The sequence below is a fragment of the Prinia subflava genome, chromosome 7, assembly GCF_021018805.1.
Source record: "Prinia subflava isolate CZ2003 ecotype Zambia chromosome 7, Cam_Psub_1.2, whole genome shotgun sequence".
In the NCBI taxonomy this organism is placed as follows: domain Eukaryota; kingdom Metazoa; phylum Chordata; class Aves; order Passeriformes; family Cisticolidae; genus Prinia; species Prinia subflava.
Genome location: NC_086253.1, coordinates 11,792,711 through 11,812,908, shown reverse-complemented (window position 1 = coordinate 11,812,908; position 20,198 = coordinate 11,792,711). Strand labels below are relative to the sequence as shown.

The 20,198-nt window shown below is 38.1% G+C and overlaps 1 protein-coding gene across 1 annotated transcript in view; it reads right to left on the bottom strand.

Moving 5' to 3' along the window:
• The window catches only part of JAKMIP1 (janus kinase and microtubule interacting protein 1), an 86,215-nt gene that overhangs the window by 53,000 nt on the left and 13,017 nt on the right, over window positions 1-20,198 (bottom strand). Inside the window, exons 3-6 of the mRNA XM_063401595.1 lie at window positions 14,515-15,009; window positions 2,949-3,158; window positions 2,186-2,305; window positions 236-382 (exon numbers count right to left, since the gene is read on the bottom strand). Coding sequence (XP_063257665.1) covers window positions 236-382; window positions 2,186-2,305; window positions 2,949-3,158; window positions 14,515-15,009 — 972 coding nt within the window. The remainder of the gene's footprint in view (window positions 1-235; window positions 383-2,185; window positions 2,306-2,948; window positions 3,159-14,514; window positions 15,010-20,198) is intronic.

The window sequence follows — 20,198 nt, the reverse complement described above, 5'->3', positions numbered from 1 at the left end:
TTTCCCTTAATCAGTGTGAATTGATACAACACAAAGCACATGCCACTCTGAATTTAGAATATGAGTATTCAGCTGCATTGTCTGCATTTGACAGTTGCACCATCCCACTGTGGAGACTGATTTGTTTGTGATCAAATAAAAGCCTCACAAGCACTTCCACCTCAGAGTAACTGTGTGCAATGTGTTCTCATAACATGATGTTGGAGATGATTACTTACCAGAGATGGTTACTTACCAGTTCTACATTTTCCCTTGATAAATTTTTTATTTTCTCTTCCATTCTCTGGATACATTGTAACATATCATCATTTTTTTTGCTCATCCTCTTATTTTTTTCTACCAAAGGCTTCAGCTGACTTTCTGTCTCCCGAGAACGCTTCAGCTGCAAACAGCAAAGGAACGAGGTTAGCTGTGCTTTAGTTTATCTTTGAAGGAAACAAAACACAGGTGTGCTTTCACTTGCCTTTCTCAATTCAGAAAGTTCAGCTCTTCTGCTAAATGGCACCCGACATACACCACTGCTGAACTAAGAACTACAGCAGTCCAAGCAAGTAAGATGTAACATTTTTGTACTGTGTGCCAAAACACCAGATCTGGTCACTGGATTTTGCTTTTGGCAAACATTTGTGATGATCCATAGTGATTTCTTTATAAACTAATCTCAATTTACATAATTGAGACCAACTAGGTATTTATAGGAAGGAATTGATACCTTCTTGTGACCAACCAGGTCTCTAGACAAGTTGTTTTCACCAATTTAGCCATCTCCTAAGAGGAAGACACTCTTCCTCCTCTACTTCAAAAAACCCTTTACCTAATGCATAATTAGAGCAATAAGAAAGTCAGCCAGAGGGCACAGATTCAATCTCAGCATTCTGCTGACATTTTCAAGCTGCTCAATTTTGCCCCTGTGGTTTTATGATGTTAGACAATTATGTGAAGCAAATTACTGCTCTTCCTTGCAATTCTGTGTATTCAATATTTCACTGTTTGAAAAAAATGCTATTTTTCTCAGACAAAAGGATTTTAAATTTGCTGAGTTTTATCTAGAAAGGAGAAAGAGATAATATTTTTTTTTCCTGAGATGAATTCACTGAGCATTTGGTTTTCTGTTTCATTCTTGAGAAAATTATTTTTCACAGTGCTTAATCAAAAGGCCTTGTTGATACTAATGATCCTATGTGTCCTATTGTCTCATAACATAAAACCTGTTCCACATCTCCTTCAAAATATATTTCTTATGCCACTGAATCTAGAATCACAAAGAGCACTTGATTGAGTCATACATGCCCTCCATCTAGAGGGACATGGAAGTATATATTACAATACTTCAGTATTCTTCAGGGATCGTTAGAATTTTTTATTTATTATTGTTTCTGCCCACAGAGAGGATTAACAAGGAGGAAGATGTCAATGTTTCACAAAGACATCAATGTTTCACCCGTCTATAGGACTGACACATGGCACCACTTCAGCCCTCAGTGTAATTTTAGAATCAGACATATAGGTTCCATCTTTTTAGAATGGAAAATCTTTTCTACTGCCCCTAGAATCAGGGCATTAAAGGATATGTGTAAAAATTCCTATTGTGAAACTCACCTCCCACTGCAGTCAATGGGAGTTTTACTACTAACCTCAGTCCAAGCAATTATGTAGTGATAAAGGCTAATAAAATTCATTCTTAAAATTCCTGTCATACCCTTTCTTGTGTAAGTTACTATCCCTCTCCTAGGATAATTTCACCTACTTAAGAGACTTCCCTTGAGAAATGGCAGATTTTTCATCACTAGCACAAGAAAGCTTTTTTAACTCCTAGCTAGCATAAGCATGTCACAAAAACAGATTTCAAAAGGATGAATACAGCAATTTAAGTGCATGGATTATGCATGTTTTACACAACATCATTACACAGTGCTACAGGCAATATACCAGTTAATTTGATTACTATGACCCCAAAACAAATTTGTAAATTTTTATTTTTGTGGAACAGGAAAGATTCCACCCATGTCTTCTATGGTCAAAAGACTAATTTCTATAGAGATCTCTGTTACATTTAAATGTAATTGAATGAGGCCAACCAGGACTGATTTGTAAATTATTTATAACACTGACTTTCCACCATTAAATCTTTTACCATAAAGATGCCCTCCCCAGTCACCATCTGTGTTATTTCTAATTAATTTACCAGTTCATTTCTTTCATCTGCTAGGAGAGTATTTCTGTCTTCCAGCTTCCTTATTACAGCATTCAGTTCAGCGATTTTTAACTGAAATCTCCGCACATCTCGTTCATCCAGATGCTGCTCCTTTACATCAAAAACATATAAAATTACTTTTTAAAAGTATTTTACTGTCCATTGTTTAATATCATGGCTTAGCAAGTGTATTGTGTAAATTTAAAACAGACTTGTACATTAGTGTTTAGAAAACTTACTATAATTAACTGAAACACTAAATAATAACATCCTGGGAAACTGCTTCATCAACAATGTCTTGTGAAATGTATGTAAAGTTTAACAATTAAAAAAACAACTAGCTAGGTAAATAATGTTTCATATGTGTCAGGTTACTTCTCTCCAGATTTCTTACTCTCAGCTAAAATAGTTCTAGTTTAAAGAACATACATTAAAATCACGTGATTCAGTTTTTGAGAAGTATAGTACCTATTTTCTAATGGCTAAAATATTCCTAAAGTAATGGAATAGTGAGAAAATACTAAGGTTCATAGTTCAAGATCACAGTGTAAACTCTACAAGTTCTATATCCACATATTTCTCAAAATTCTTTGCAATTTAAGAGGTCCAAGGAGTTTTGAAATCATCAGTAAAACAGCACAATACAGTGACAGGCCATTTACCATTAATTGATCCTAGTAGTAACCACAAAACCAATGTGAACACGCAGGCAGTTATCCAGAACTGAACTTGAGAGAAAACCTCATTTTCTTACCGGACTCCCCATCAGTTCGCTGATATCTCCTACTCCCGCAGGAAGCTCCCTCTTAGGACTGCTGTGGTATCTTTCTGCCTCCTTCACCTGGACAAGCTGCTCATCCAAAGCTTCTTTCTGAAGGAGCAGTTTCTGTGTATGGCCTGCCTGGACACCAAGGTCCTTCTCCAGAGCCAGAATCACCCTGTCTTTGCCTTTTATCTCGTCCATCTGGAAAGAAACAATGCACGCAGGAAGCTTCTGTAAGATCCCCATGCTCACTGCATGCAAACACACAAATTTGCAAAAACAAAGTCCTGTTTCTCTCAGGATTACATCAGCACCAAAACTGTGGCTGCCAAAAAGAAAATGTATCTCCTCTGGAGTCTTTTTCTCTGTCCTTAAAAAAGGTTCAGCCTTCACTTAATCAAAAGTTCCATTGGTCCAGTCTCAACTCAAGAGACAAACAAAACCAGATGCAAATGTACAGTGAAACAGAATACGTAGCCACTGAAAACATCCACTTCATCTTGAGGATACACACTTCTACATGGAGAAGAAAAATCTGCCTTCACTATGTTTCAGCAAAGAAACACAACCAGTACAAGAAAAACACACCCTTTAAAACTCACCTGGGCTTTGCTTCAAAGCTTGAGCCACACACATTTGCCCCATGTTGACTCCCTCTTTATTAGTGAATATCTCGTGTGGTGAATCTCTTCACAGACATTTAAAATTAGTAGCATATACATGCACAATATTTAAAGTTAAAATCTTAAGCATACCTATGTATTTTATATAGGCCCTTGTTTTAAGATTCAAAAGAGGACTAGTCTTTGTGTAGAAGGAAAAAAGGAAGTGCACACAGACCATTAGAATAAAGGGTAGGAAGAAACAGTTCTTAAACACCCTCTCTGGTTACTGAACTGTGTGTTCATACATCTCCATACCAAATAAAGCACATTGCTCACAGTGATCTACTGCAGCTCTCATAGGATTTGTCCCTGCAGCATCAGTGTTAAATTCACTTTGGTACTATTCCAAATGCTAGAGGAAGTGACAATCTGCAGCAGTTACTATAGAAACAGATTTCTTAACCAGAACATTAACCATTAACAATATATTTATTGGAATTGTGCTGTATCTCCTCCAGTTTAAAAAAATTGTCTTCTTGGCCAACATAAATGCATGGAATTTTGGAAGTAAGAGTATTATAATCTTACTTGAAAAAATAAAATCATGAACTAGTCAAATCATACATTTGTTGTTTATTAGAGTCCTACATCCATAGAAGTCCATTATGTTAATTTACACCAAAAGAAAAAAGGAGAAGAAAAAAAAGACATACTAAAAGTAATTTATAGTTCAATCAAAGTGATTTACAGGATTAACACAATGAGATTACAGGATAGGATGCAATTTGCTTCTTCAGGATTCTTGTCTTAATCCCTTCACAGTCTACAAAGCATGTGAAACTAGTCTGTGTACAGAACCTGACTGGCAGGAGATGGCTTGGCTGAACCACGATCAAAGATAAAGGGCTCATATCTGAAGTGAATAAGCTGATCTGGACTACTCTGAAGTTCTAACTGGAACTGATAAAGATTGGTTCTGATGGAGATTTCTTCCCTGATTTAGAAAAGTTGCTGTGTCCCAACTCTTCGTACAGTAAATAAAAGCAATACTTCCCAGTATGTCAACTCGCTTCCAAGTATGCCAAAAAAGGACTTGCAGGAATAGAATGCAGTTTGTATTAATGGAAGAATTTGCAACATGCAGGATTTCGGAGGGACTGTGCAATGAACAATGACAAAAATTAAGCAGCTGCCTCATTTACTGAACGCTGTCAGGCACACTGATCTATCAGGGAGGCCTTGGGAGGAAAAAATGTCATGTAACTAAATACTGTGGAGAGTTTCACTTTCAATTACACAGGTGTTCACACTGAACATCCAGAGAACTGACACAGGAATTTGCCCAGGCAAAGGCACACATTCAATAAGAAGACCCAAGCTTAAATATGCAGTCCAAATTCAAGGTACCCAATGAGTAGCATATTTCATATTCTTTCTGTTCTCACAACTTAATGGTAAATGCAATGACACAGGCTTTAAGTTGGAAGAAAAAAGGGAAAGCAACAATGTTTGTACGTCTGCTTCTTGCTGAACTGACGCAGAACTGATCCTTTGGAACAGATGTGAGCGGTGCAGTCACACCCATGTCACCCTCCTGTCACACTTCCACTGATCAAAGGACACAGGCTCACACAAATCAGAAAGAAATGCCACGAAAGATCGTGGCTTTGAGGTGAGGGTTAAGGGAAGGCATAATTCTCCTCTGCTTTTCCTACTACTCTTTTTCCTACCACAAAAATCTACATGTGGCGAATCTTTCAGAAAACAACAAATACCTCATGTTTAAGTCAAGCACAAAAATCTTTGAAACACTGATATAACAAAATAGCAATAACTGCAGATCCTTTTTTATTTTGGGTTTCTATTTTAAGTTACAGATATGCACTAGAGAACCTCCTACTGATGCAAACGTGCACACACACACAAATACACAGAACACTGCAATAGTGCTTAGTTTTTTATAAGCACAAATCACCAGAAGAAAGAATTTCTAAGCAACTAACCTACCACAAACTTATAAAGATGATTAGAACTGCACCAAGAATGCCTCCAAATTATGCTTCAGAAACATAGGGGTCAGTATAATTTTGCTCTCTTCAAGGGGATGGTTACACCCTTTATTCATCCAATGTAACTGCACTGACCTAGTTAATGTCTCAATTTTCTAACATCTACTGCAATCTGACCCAAAGACTTACTATCTATTTCAGCCTTGAGTGGGGCAAAGCAAATTCCTTAACAGAGAGTACAAATTGGTCCAGAGTGGGAAACTAAAAAGGAAGAGAAGTATTTTAGAGCAATGCAAGCTCCCTCAGTTCCAAGTGGAAGAGATGGTATGTCGAGGGCCCAGGAGGTAATGAAGGAGGAGTCAAATGACTAGGAAGAGGAAAGAGATAGTTTAGGCTTAAACTGAACATAAGCTGCCATAGAAGACCTTAGTTTAGCCTAGTATTATATATTCTAATAGTTGTAAAAGCTCAAAGTCTCCATGTCTGTCCCACTGGAGAACCACTGGAACCAGTTTGTTACACGAAGGAAAAAAAAGTTGTCAGCATAAAGGTCAACCCACTAATGTAATTAGGTATGAATTAGGTATGTATTTTAGACATATGTATTATGGTCTCTGTTTTAGGGGGGAGAAGCATATCTTCCATTAGGCAAATGAAAATCAAAATGGATTAATCCAGCTTCCCTGTTGCTTGCTATTTTAATCAAGCACATGTTGTGGAAGCAACACGGTCATAGCCGAGACTGTCTAAGAATCTACATGGTCTTAAAGAGAAGCAGTATTTTTTATTAGACTAAGTGACAGAGTTGATAAGAAAGCTTTCAGGCACAGAAGCCCTTCAACAGATCAGATTAAGAAGTCTTTTCATGTTTTCTACCGCGGCATTGTTACTTGAAGGACCAAAATGTGACAACTGGAGCCTGCGTGCACCAACTCCCAGCACTGCTTTCACAGATTCCTGCCTGCTCTGCAACTCATTTGAGACCTCTCAGTAAGATAAAGAGGAGAGATACCATCTTTTATTCCAACATATTCAGTACAATGACATCCCAATCATGCACTGGGCTCACAGATGTTGTATAAATCAAATATATAATCCCAGAAATTCCTTCCAAGTGTTGTTAGGTTTCAAAATTGTCAGTTTCCAACAAATTTACCAACCTTTTGCAGCTACCAGGCAAAACAGGGTCACATGAACTCTTTTATATTCTCTTTTGCATGGATTTTAAAGTACTTTAGAACAGTGATTATTTTTCTTTATACATTTAAGGGTGGTACAAGTCAGTAAAAAAAGTCAGTGGTAGGAAGGCAGTGGAGCAACATGAGGTTAGAAGGTATTTTCAATTATAGGCCTTGAGAAGAAAAGTAGCAGCAATACCCTCTGAAAGAGGATTTAAAGAAAATAAGATCATTCACAAGCAGCTGCAGAGGCAAATTACTGAGAAATCACCTTGTGTAGCATAAATAACTCTGGAGCGCTTGGTTAAAATTAGAGCTTTTTAAATAATATTTTTTCAGGGGTTTTGTGCTGTCAGTGTTAGATGCTGAACAGAGACACTACCTGCATTATGTCAATGAAGAGCTAGCATTTACAGCCTGTGTCAAAATTACCCAGGTTCCTAAGAACATGTAAGAACTGCCCCCTTACAGCTATGAGAAATGAGCAGAAATTAGTCTTTTAATAATATTTATCAAACATGAAAGAGAACCAAGCCACTCATTAGAAAAAGTATTCTCTGCCAATTATGCCACACTTCAATGGCTACAGTGAAAGAAAGTCAGAGACCTTTGGGGGAACTTTAGTCTCTCATGAAGTTGAAAGAGAAATTCCCAGGGAATTAAAAGCCACATCTATCAAGGCAAGGACATATTCAGTTTCCAAAGTGGAAAAAGCCAGCTGCTGTATTGCCAAGTGTAAGACTTTGCTCTTTACCCATCCTTGTCAAAGTTATCTCCTAGCCAACTGCAGAACAAAATTCTACAGTGTTCTTTCCCAGCAGAAATTTAATTAACCTTTATACTAAGTGCCTGACACTGAAAACAGGGCTACCATGACAGAGGGATTGCTGGTTACTATGAAGAACAAAAAGAAGATGCTACTAAAAAAAATCAGGTAAAGATTGAACCAAAAAGAATTAATATAGTTTACATTTTTAAAAGGATACTAAGACCTGACAACAATATCCCAAGCTGAAAGCCCATGTGGAGAAAAACTTAAATATTCCACAGCTGTGTATAGTATTCCCTACAATAGACATGGTCAGCTATTTAAATAAATGTTTGCTGCTTATTTAGAAAACTTAGGGGGGAAAAGGACAAGAGATGGTTACCAATCAGTGGAGTAACAAGAGTCACAGACAGGAGTGGATAGGACTTACTCTTAACTTCACGTGTAATTCTTCTAAACCAACAGTCAATAATTTCCTCCAGTAGCTTTTCCCACATATTCTCAACTGTGTAAATCTCATTAGAAGTTTTGATAAATTATACAAGAAACACCACATGGGCAGAAAATTCCAGAATTTACTGATAAGGGGTTTCTCACATCTTTCTCAAAATCCAGTTACAATCTTAGTACTAGATTTTTCCTGTTTCCTATCCCAAGTGTTCACTGATAGAACTGTCAATGAACACTTAAGTAATAGGACAAATTGAACAAGTAGTCAAAAAGACAAAAAATTAGCAAAACTAAATACTAAGTTTAGGAGATTTTTTTTTGTCTGTGTGCTACACCATATGTAGCTTTTGTGGGGTTTTAATACTGTTCCAAATTTTGTAAGGAGATATAGAAGTCAAATGTGTGACCTTCCTAACTTTTTAGAAGATATTAAGAACAAGTAAAATATGCTGAGCCTGCACTATGAAGAAGGTTTCATTAGATCTGCTTGATACAGGGAAAAGCGTCTGGCTGGAATGCTGCCCTGTGAGCTCCTAAGAGAAGAAGCATAAATCTTTAGAGAACAGAAAGCCAAGTACTATTTGCAGTCCTACAAAACTGGAGGTGGTGGGTCTCTCCTGCAGATTAGCTCAGCCATGGAATGCAGCTGAAACACATGTCTCAAGCAGATGGCAAAATCCAGGGAACAGCTACAATTTGATATCAGCAGCTGTGTGTGAAATACATGCGGGGTTAAGCGGCCGAGAAGAAGCAGCTCTGCCCAACCGTGCACGACTGCCTGGGATGATTCAAAGCTCGGCTTTCCACTCTCAAAATTCAAGACTGGTTAGGAATCAAAACTCATGCATACGTGCCATTGCACAAGTGAAGTGACAAAAACCAAGCTCCACCCTTCTCCCCAGGCCAGCAGGGAGTGCCCCTGCCAACAACCAACTGTCCCTCTGCTCCAGAATTTTCAGCGACAAGTGTCTTTGCATTGCCCCAGTGATGAAAGTAACACAGAATACAAATTCCATTGCTTTAAAATGGCAAAATCCTAGTAATGGTAATGCAGGAGAAGAGGAATGTTGTTAGAAAACTGTTCCCATCAGTAGGTAATTTGGGGTTCGGTGGAGTGTGAAACTTTTGCTTCTATCATTTTTCATGTCAATTGCCCATATGAAGAAATGGAATGCACTGTTCCCCAAATTTGTAGATGATACCAAATTTGGAGGAGCTGTTACCACACTAGAGGATAGGAAGACCACTCAGAGGAACTTTTTGACATATTGGAGAAATAAGCCAAGAAACCCCCATAAAGTCTGCCTAAGAAAAATACAGTGTCCTGCCCCTGGGAGAGCTCAAGCACTTGCAACAGTTGAATACCAACTGAAGTTGGCAATTTCGCAATGAGAAGAAAGAAAAGAGTAAAAATAGAAAGACAAAAGGGAGATCTTTGAGTCCTGTAGGGCAAGTTGGATACGGGTCAGTGGTGAGAGCTTGCAATGATTGAAGTCAACTTGATACTGGGCCAAACCAGGAGGGGTGTACCAAAAGAGATTTAGTCTTTTATTAAGCATATGGGAAACCACACCAGGAGCACCACAGCCACTTCTGGGCTCCCCAGCACAAAAAAGAAGCTACTGCCAAACTGGCCTGAGCGCCATGTAACTGGAGGAAGGTCAGTGAGAGCACTATGGGGCTGCAGTATCCAGTACTGAAGGAATGGTGAAGGTGCCAGGCTTGCTCAGCCAGCCAGAGGAAGCAGGCAGGATGTGTTACAATAGCAGATATCCACTCAGCCATCCAACGGGGAATACAGTGATGAACAAAGCGCATGTTTCTCCAAGATACAAAGCAAAAAGACAATAGTGACAATCAAAAGAAAAAGAAAGCTCACAGTGGCTAGGTCCATCTTGGGAGGTTTTCAAATTGGACTGGAGAAGCCCCAGAGCATCCTGATGCAACCTTCAAAGGACACTGGGCCAGCTCACCTTTAGAGGACCCTCACCATCTAAATTTTTCCATGACTGTATTACACTCCCAATGCTAAAGCATTGTAAGACACAAATACCTTATTACTATTAGTATAATCTATACTAAAGACAGATAGAGAGACAACCATATTAAGAGTTGTGCAAGGTTAGAAAATATGAATTTGTGAAGGATGCAAGTTGAAATTTTGGGCTGTCCTAAACTGAAGCAACCTAATTCTTAATTTCTGAAAAAAATTTTTAGAATCCTTCACTTAAATCGTGAGATGCTGGGTTAGACACAGACACAAAACTGAAATATTAGTGTTTTAAAAAATCAATATAAATGATACATGAGCTTATTCCATAACAGGGTTTTTCTCCTGAAGAGAAGTTTCAGTGAAACTGTCTGGATTTCCAACTTTAAAAACTGTTCAGTCTATTAGCTTGAATTATATTCTTTCATGTCCTGCATTATATTTGTTTGGGAAACACCAGAGAAGAAGCATTTCACACTGGAAGGAGTTTTTTATTTATGCAGCAGTGTAATTCGGACAAAGGAGATTAAGGCCACTTAAATGGTGCATCTGTCTCCATAAATCACTGCTGATCAGGAACTTCTGAAAATCAACCCCTGAAAACAACTTATTTTACTTTGATTCTCTTAGCAGCTAAAGGATTTTTTGCCTTGCAAGTATGAATCTGCAGTACTGTCACATTGCTCTTTAGACAATTTTTATAAGGCTACTTGAAAATACAATTGAAATTTGCAAATTTAATTCAATTGGTGTACTGTGTGCCCTCTTAAACAGGAACCTTATTGTACATCGAGTACAATCAGTGGAATCTTAATAATTTTGTGGTTAAGAAAATTTGGTCTATTTTATATTGAAATCTTTCAGTTAATTTCAATCCAAGCTGTTCAAGAATATTTAGAAAGACCATATGTGTAACGATTTTAACAGAGTAGAATGGTATTTAGCTGTAAAATAAGTAAAAGGCTTGGTGTTAAAGATATTTCTAATAAAAGAAACAGTTTTCACTAAACATACACCACAAAATGCAGGGTGCAAGTGTTATTTGTTCGTTCCAAAGTTTAAATATTATATTAAGTGTTCCCAAATAAACATTCAGGTTTTCTTCTTATGCAACCAATATTAAAGATTAGTAGATCAGTGATGTCATAATTCAACATACTTTGAATGACTGGGCTTTAGCGTATGTTTTCCAAGGCAAGCACTGCAAAGTATCCATTAATCTTGCCACTGCAAAAAAAAAAACAGTAGCTAGAAAAATGTGCCTTGCAACGTAAGGGCCTGCTTAAAAATGGTATCCAAGGGGTCCCAGAAGGAATGTAACCTCTAGCTAACATTGACTATGCTACAGCCAATAGCCACGGCCTCCTTCCCACCTGTGCTGCTAACAGAGAAAGGCTGCTCTGTTTCCAGGGATCACCAACAGTGTAAGCAGGTACGTCAGGATTGCCAAAGAGAGCAACTTGACTCACCTCTGAAAACTAACTTCAAACCTCATTTTCAAACCAAGTAAGTCACTTAAATGTCAAGCTTAATCGTTACCTAAGAAAAATTGGCTGAAATTGCTATTTTGTGTACTTTTGTACAGTTCATTCTGTGGAACAATAGAACTCTTCAGACTCAACTACTCAAAAAATATGGGCTGAACAAAATAAGTAATAGCTGTTCTTGCTTTCTCATCTTATTCTCCAAGGTGCCTCTTTATTTTCAAGACATCTGTTTCATTTGTCCCTCCAGTTTGTTACTCGCTATTTTTACTTCTGGTTTCATAGCTGCAAGCACACTGTGCTGATGCATATATACAACAAGGATGTATTTTCTTAGAGGGTGGGGGAATAAAATCCACAGCATTCCTTAAATGAATGAAAACATTTATATCACTATTACATTTTCAATTACAGGAACTGAAAAATTCCAATGTAATTTCATACTACACATAGAAAAAGTGTGTTATATTTTTTTGCCAAATAGATATATTGCTTTCTCGTATTAAGCACTAAGACCTTATCCATTCAGTCTTGTTTCTGTTGAGGTTTGTTGGGCATTTTTCATGCCTCAGTTCAAAACTATGAAAACAATCCCCAAACTGATTAATCATATTTAAAAAAAATATGGTCAACATAATTGTATCCATATACATATAGACAATGGATTTTGCTGCTTTCCTTTCTCATAACTTTTTTTTTAACAGCAGCCAAGAATTATAAAATTTTAGTCAGATTAGTCATGGGTGCTAAAGTTAATGGCAAAATACAGATCTTTTTTCTAGCTGCAGTATCAGTAAGAAAAACATTCACAAAAGTAATCTGTGATCTGAAATGCAAAATAAATCAGCCAAGTCTGACAAGACAATCAGCCTGCATCCTGAATTACTCTAGCTGAATTTGAATTACAGTATGGCCAGCCCATCTAGGTTGTTAAACCCAAAGATGATGGTTTTTAATAGTGCCACATAACACTGCACACATACAAAAGAGCATATTAACTGAAACTCAGTTACAGAACTGTGCTAATATTAATAACAGTGCCTTTCACAGCCTTATCATTTCATCTCCCACAATGGCAGAAACCAGTCAAGAACCCCAAATCCAGAGCTGATTGGGTTAATCTGAAACTGAAGCTTGAGCATCCCTTGAACTAATTAAATGGAGGGGAGAGGAGAGGAGAGAGAGAAATATCCCAATGATCAGATCCTATAATCCCACGTGCTCTCTCAAAGGAAAAGAGAACCTATCTAGAAACCTTGCAGCATGTTTTACCTCATCGCAGATTTAAAGACTGCCCTGTGCAATAACAACTACCTACATTCCTAAGAATTCCTGGAAGAAACTCTTCTCTCAAAAACACCCACAAACCACCAAATTTAAGGAAAAAATTAAAATTCATAATATGAAAGGAATGGAGACACTAGAAGGCAGCACCAGACTCTTGGAAGAAGGCACAAACATTTCTTGAGAAAGCCCATGGGACCAGTGGCAGGCTTTCTCTGGTGCTGGGAAAAGGAAACAAGAGTTACCTACACACTCTCCCAATATATTCACCTTTTTAGATGTACTGAGTAACACAGGCCCAGCATGGCTACAATTAAATTTTTGAATGACTTCACAGGATTTTTTTTTTGTGCCAGACAGAAAACAGAGTGCCCTTCTTCATCATCTTTGTACAACGGCAGGCTGAAAACCTCTACTCTTGAAAGTGAAGAGTTAAGTGTTTCCTTTGAAATCCTCCTTGGAGGAGGTTAAGTTTATTTAGAAAATGTCCTCCAGAAAAACATATGCCAGAATGTATCAACCTTCCCTCTTTTTTAATACTTTTTATAATTGTCTGTACTTCATAGACATGATTTTAGAATTTTACATTTCTAATACAGAGCAAAATACGAAAGAAACTGTTTGTAGAAACTCCACATTGTCAGTCTTTGCAGTGGTCTTAAATAATGAACAAAATGATACCCCTGAGACGTGATCAACATCCAGTTAATTTAAAGCATAAATATTTACTGCATTAAACACGTTCATTGTCTCAGGCAGAAAATCAGCAGCATTAAACATATATTCCAGTTTGTAGCTTGCCATCATTGTAATTTTTCCAAAGGAATACGTGAAATAAGAGGTCATTTCTGTGCAAATTCAAACCAACAAGATATTTTCCTAAGGAAACATGTTTCATTCTACTAAAAGTCCATACTACTTGACATAAATTAAATATTATGCTTATTGTATTTTTTGATTTTATTTGCATAGCTATCATACTGCTAGTTTGGGCATATAAACAATTAGATATATACATATATATGGAAAATACGTTGTCAAACAGAAGTGCCACCTGACAAAGACTTCTGTAAATGTATTACTGTGTACAGCCCATCTTAGATTCTTTACATTTTACAAAGCTGAATAATTTGGGGCACCCAGTGTCAGGAAATATTGCCTGGATTTTGATTTTATACAAACAACATAGTCTGCCATCTGTGCTGGAGTCCTAGGGTTTATGATGCGTGAAAAAAGCCTGCTGTCTTAGGCCCTAACTTTTCTGCTGCTATAGAAAAAACACAGAAATTCTGAAAGGCCAACAATGCTTAAAATTGAATGACCTGGATAAAGATGCAGAAGAAGCAAAGAGACTGTCTTGTTTTAGCACAACTGGTTCCTCCAATTTAAATACAAAAACTCTACAAGAATTTAATGTTGCTATCTCACAAGGCATCCTTGCATTGTCCAATGAACAATCCCTGACTTGTTTTGGTCACCAGGAGTACAGCTGTGCAACTAGGAAAGGGAAAGTCTGTTCCTTTGATCTGCTGAGAAAACTAATTCTGGAAAGTCTTGGTTGACTTGTATTCTATTTGGTGGGACATAAAGCTTTGGACTGTGTTGGACTGGCCAAGGTTCACCTTTGCCATAAGGAGGAGAAAGTGGTGGAAATAGTGGCCTGTTGTAGCAACCAGCACTGATGGAAGATATCACTGCCCAAGGCCGCTTTGATATTTATGGGCACATACAGCAATATACCAATACCTTTTACAAACTGGAATAAGCAGCACCACGTAATGAACTTACCAGCCTGCGGATCTCCCTCTCGCATTCCCGCTTTATTCTATTGATCTCATCCTGGTGGGACTGATACGCCGTGCGCAGGTCCGCAGCCTTCATTTTATCTGCCTGCATGATGTTGTTCAGAGCCTCCTCAAGCTGCTTTTTGCCCGATTTCAGCTCCAGGATCTCTTGTTGCAGCTTCATTCGCTCCCCGTCGAACGCCTTGCGAGCCTCCTCCTTTGCCTCGCTCAGCAGCGCCGTCTTCACTTTGTCAGCCGCCCCATCCCGCAGGACGTTCACTGTTGACTGCAGACGCTGAATTTCACCATCTTTGATCTTCACCATCCTTGCCACCTCCTGCTCGTGCTGCCGGATCAGCAGCTCTCTGACGCTCTGAAGCTCCTTCATTTTCTCCTCATGGAGCTTGGCTTTCAGTTCAGAAACATAGGCAGTGTGCTTATGCTGCTCCTGCTCCCTTTCTTGCTTAACCTCTTGGATTTTTTCTCTCAGTTTACCCACCTGGAAAAAAATACAAAATATTGATTAACAAGCACCACTCCACTTTTTAAAGTCACCAAGGGAGCTGCTTCTAAACTGTTCTTAAAAATCTGTCCTGAATATTCAAAACAAAGACTGCACACCTCTCTCCAGTAAACAAGTAAAGAAGCAGGGCTGGAAAAAGGCCATGTGCATGTTAAGGAATCTGCTATGGGATGTGCAACTGGCAATGAGTTCTCACAGATTCAGGGAATAAAATAAAACTGAGCAATATATACAATCTACTTATTTTCCTATTTCTTGTACCAACCACACCAGGCTATTCTCACCCATAACCTCTCCACTGCACTTTATAAGCAGATGAGAAATCAATCAAACAGGGAAAAGACATGCTGGAAATACTTTTATTTTAGATTTCTTAATTTCTTAGCTATTTTAATGGGAAAGTCCTTATTAGATAAGCTGAAAGAACTGGCCTTTTGAAAAATGAAGTCTACTCAATGGACCTCAGATCTCACCCCCAAACTGAGAATATTCATGTCCCCAGACATTTCAGAAAATATAGGCCAGTGAGTCTAAGGGTTGGGAAGAGAGTAGTGGAAAAATGTTACAGACTATTATAGGAATATCCACTGTGATGAAACCTCATTATAAAATGATGCTCAGCAGGCTGCATGAAAAGCAATGCTTTCTCCATATGGGATTAGATGTTAATTTAGAATAAATGGGGAAAAAAGAGAAAGGCTCACTTGGCTATTGCAGTATACCAGAAAGGCTATAATGTATTTCATCATTCACAGTTTCAGCAACTGTGAATGATTTCTATTATTCCCATTACAGAGACTGACAAAACCTCTATCAGAGGCAGACGTTTCAAAACTTGTGTTTTAACCTTGAGTGACAATAAAATATACATAGCAAATAGTGCTTCATGGCAAAAGGAGGCTACAAAACAGCAAAATCACTGCTTGGTCACTGTCACATCTGCTTCTATCTATTCTACACAAAGCTGTGATCTGTAGTCATGTGATGCATTTAATTTACACTAAATTAAGCCAGGATTACAACCTGGTCAGATAGGTGCCCAGTCAGGATCAACCCACCACAACTTGACCTGAAGTCTTCACACAGCTGGGACAGCAGAATTTTCCTATGCAGAAGATGTTACAATCCTCTTATTTTGAATAGTAACTTTGAGAATTAACCAACTCAAATGTACCCTTGATTTAAAGAAAGGAAGAGACTGGAGCAGGAAAGGAGGAAAGGTACCTACATTTTTATGAAAGTAACCAGATGTTGACTAAACACCACCCATGAGAGCACTATAATTACAGCTGTTTAAAAGGTAATAGCTCTCAATCAGACATTGTCACACACAGATTTTACAGATGCTGTCCCTCTGTTCCAGGGTGATTTTGAGAATCTATCAAGAGAGACAGAGGTTGAGTTTTTTTCCCCAAATGGTAAATCTGGCTACTGGACATTATCTGCAGGATATATCCATGTGTTATGGACATTCAGTTCCAAGCCTACAATGGATAGCAGTGATTTTCTGTGCTTGCATTAGGGTGTCTAATTCCATTGGAGAGTCCACAGAAGGGAGGCTGGAGATGATCTTTAAAGGTCCCTTCCAGCCAAACCATTCCACGATGCTGTAACAAAGCCAAGTCACTTTTTCACCTATCTACTACCAGAAGTAAACAGATTAGTTTAGAGACAAATTTACAAATGAAACAACACTCATTATTTACTTATTGACTTACTGATGAACCAAGAAAATGGAAATGAAAGTGAGCAATGAAACCTATAATAACAACACAGGGAAACAAACTGCATAATGGCATACACAAACACAAATAATATACCTCCAGAACTACAGTAATTTTAAATTAGTCATACTGTACATAAAGCATACAACTGAAAGGCAGTTTTCAGTACAACACATTCATGAGTTTAACTTCCTAAGTGAACTTTTAATAAATGAGAAATGGATTTTGACATTTTGGAGGAGTGCTGAGTCACACAAATTAGCATACTTGCTCCATTTTTTTCAACTTTCACTGAACTAAGGGAAAGCAAGGCAAAACCTATATGCATTGTTGCTGTCTGTGAGAACATGTATTAACTGCTCAGAGTAACTGAGTAGCATCATATATCATTACTAATTTTACGTAAAAGCTTCAGTAAGAGGAATTTAAACAAGAATTAGAATCCTTAAAAAAACCCTGGGTTTTTACACAGCATCTTAACTGCTTACTACATTCATGATCCAGAAAAAAAATATGCATCTCAATTCTCAAGGTCTTTAAAATGTCTCTTCTTATTACTGCGTTTTGTCAAAGAAGATAAAAAATTAGATCTGTCTGTTAGATCTTCTCTGAAAGCCATAATCTGTCCTTCCCACACCTCTCACAGTCCCTCTTTCCTGCACACTGTGCAGTTCTGTACTCATCTGGCTTCCAGAGCAACTGGCTGAATGAAAATAGTAGTGTGGCATTTTCCCATATGCCTGAGTCTCAATTTCCAAATGAACCTAAATTTTAAAGCAATTTCTCTTTTTCAATTTCCAGCACTCTTTTTGTAGTTTTTTAATATGAAGAAAGCTATCCAAGAAATTAAGCCACTTGGGAAACAAAGTCAGGCATGATATCAGGGCACCAATAAACCAGTTGTTGTCTACCTTTTTTAATTTAAACTTTAATAGCTGGCACACATTGATACAATGTTGTTGTCATAGCAGAACTTAACTTCTTCAAAAAATAATGCTAGGCGTCATTGCTTCTTTCCTTTCATATGTCTAAAAAGTGCCTGAAAGCAGGATTTTCTTTAAAACTATATAATTATATTTTCCTTGGATATTTGCATCTGGTGCTGTTTTCTACAAGCAGTTGTTTTGCACACTTGAGACAGAAAAATAATAGTTTGGCTTTATGATCAGAGTCAATGGAATAATTTTAAAACTATGCTTTTCTAAAAGGTAATAACCTATTAAATCATGCATGCTTCCAAGCACTACCAAACCACTGCCCCAATAAAAATGTTATGGTAAGAACTTGCTCAGGACTACCTCATTTTTTTCTCTTGGATTTAATTGCAAAAGTTTTTAATTTGTGGCACAATAGTCCACCACAGGAGGGACAATCTCCACACTGCTTTTTTGCCAGGAACTGCAAATTTGAATGTAAAAGAAGAGAAGGTAATCAGGAATAGTTAGCATGGATTCATTACAAGGAAATCACGCTTGGCCAGTCTGATAGTCTTCTACAATGGCACGGCTGGATGGGTCAATGAGGAGGGAGCAGTGAACGTTGTGTACCTTGACTTCAGCAAGGCTCTTGACACTGTCTTCTGTAACATCCTTGTAGGTAAACTCTGGAAATGGGGGTGAGAGGAATGGACAGTGGATCTGGGTAGGTGAAGAACTGGCTGAATAGCAGAGCTCAGAGCATCATGATCAGCACAGTAGAATCCAGCTGGAGGCTGGGGAGCATCAGGGATCAATACTGGCTCCATATTCAACTTTTTTCTCAATGACCTTGGCCCTGGTGAGGTGCATCTGGAGTACTGTGTTCAGCTCTGGGCTCCAAAGTTCCAGAAAGAAAAGGAGGGGGTTCAGTGGGGGGCCACAAAGATGAGAAGGGGTCTGGAGCAATCTCTCTTACAAGAAGAGATTGTGGGAGCTGGGCCTGTTTAGTCTAGAGGAGAGAAGAGTGAGAGGAGACCTTGCCAATACATATAAATATCTTGATGAGTGACAAGAGGACAGTGCCAGGCTCTTTTTGGTGGTGCCCAATAACAGAATAAGGAGCACTAGCCATAAACTAAAACACATGAAGTTTCACCAAGCCACTCTCTCTCTTCTTCCCAATGGTGAAGTATGCAGTGGCCTACTTGGTGAAGATGGAGTGACAACCAACATTTTAACACCTTGTTATCAAGAACAAAGTATAACTCGAAAGATTACCTTCTAGCTTTTCCTAACTATCTCAGTGAGAATAGGTACATTGGAATACTTGTTCCTAAATATTCATGGATCTCAGCACAAGCATTAATAAAACCACTGAGCTGACTGCCAAGACCATGCTCAGTCACTGCAGCTCCTTGTGCATGTAGCACTGGACTTCAAGGTTCAGGCAGAGTAAGTTCTGTCCCCATTTACATTAAATATAATTTTTGCACTTTGGCCAATTCCTTTCACCAGCAGAGCAAGAGTACATGAGCCCTTGCTCAGATCATACATTTCTTTCTCCAGGCTCTCCATAGATGGCAGCAAACTTACAGTCCAAGAGGACATCCTATATCCTACAGGGTCCTCAAAGCTAGCAAGCAGGTGTTCCCAAAACAAGACACAGTACATGGGAACTAAGGCAGGGCCACAAATTGTCCATGTGTCCAATGGCCAAAACACCACCAGCAAGATCAACAATAATGCACATCCAAAAACGTGCAAACATATCAGTTATGGATCAGGTATTGCATAAACACACAGTAAACAACTTTACAGAAGAAATTTCCTTACATGGATCAACAACCAATGAAACAAGATGTAGTAGGAAAATACATACAAAGTTTTGAATGTCTCTTGGGTAAAATTTTATTTCATAAAAAGCAGTATTTTTCAGGAAAAGTATGTTATGGCTAATTTCCATTTGTGATATCTTTCATTATTAGAAGGTTCCTTTTCAGATAAATCATTAATACAGGCATATACATGAGGGAAAAAGATGTTTAGGAAAATTAAATTGAATAAATTGGCCCCATAAGAGTTTGTTACCTTTCCTAATAAAGTTTATATCCCATGGGTCACCGAGCTGTCTGTTTAGCAGCTTCAATACGTTTTTCTTTCCTCTGCACCAGTAAATACATCTAATTTATATAGAATTCTCCAGGTACTGTGTTTCTACTTTTCTGATACCAAGAAGTAATTTCTCTTGGTTTTGTTACTATTTTTGAACTACAGTCTAAACAGGAAAAATATCTATGGTTTTGATTTACTCATCTTGTCTGCCAAGGCATCCTGTAACTGCTGCACAGACCAAGAGTAGGCTGGGAAATAAACTACACATTCAATTCCAGTTAAATGACTTCAGACTGCAGTGTACACTTAGTAGGATTTTGGAACATTCTGGCTGTAATTTCCTCTTTCACACATTTCATAAATGAGCTCACCCGCTTCTCTGCACACATATGTGCACAATACAAAGATCTGT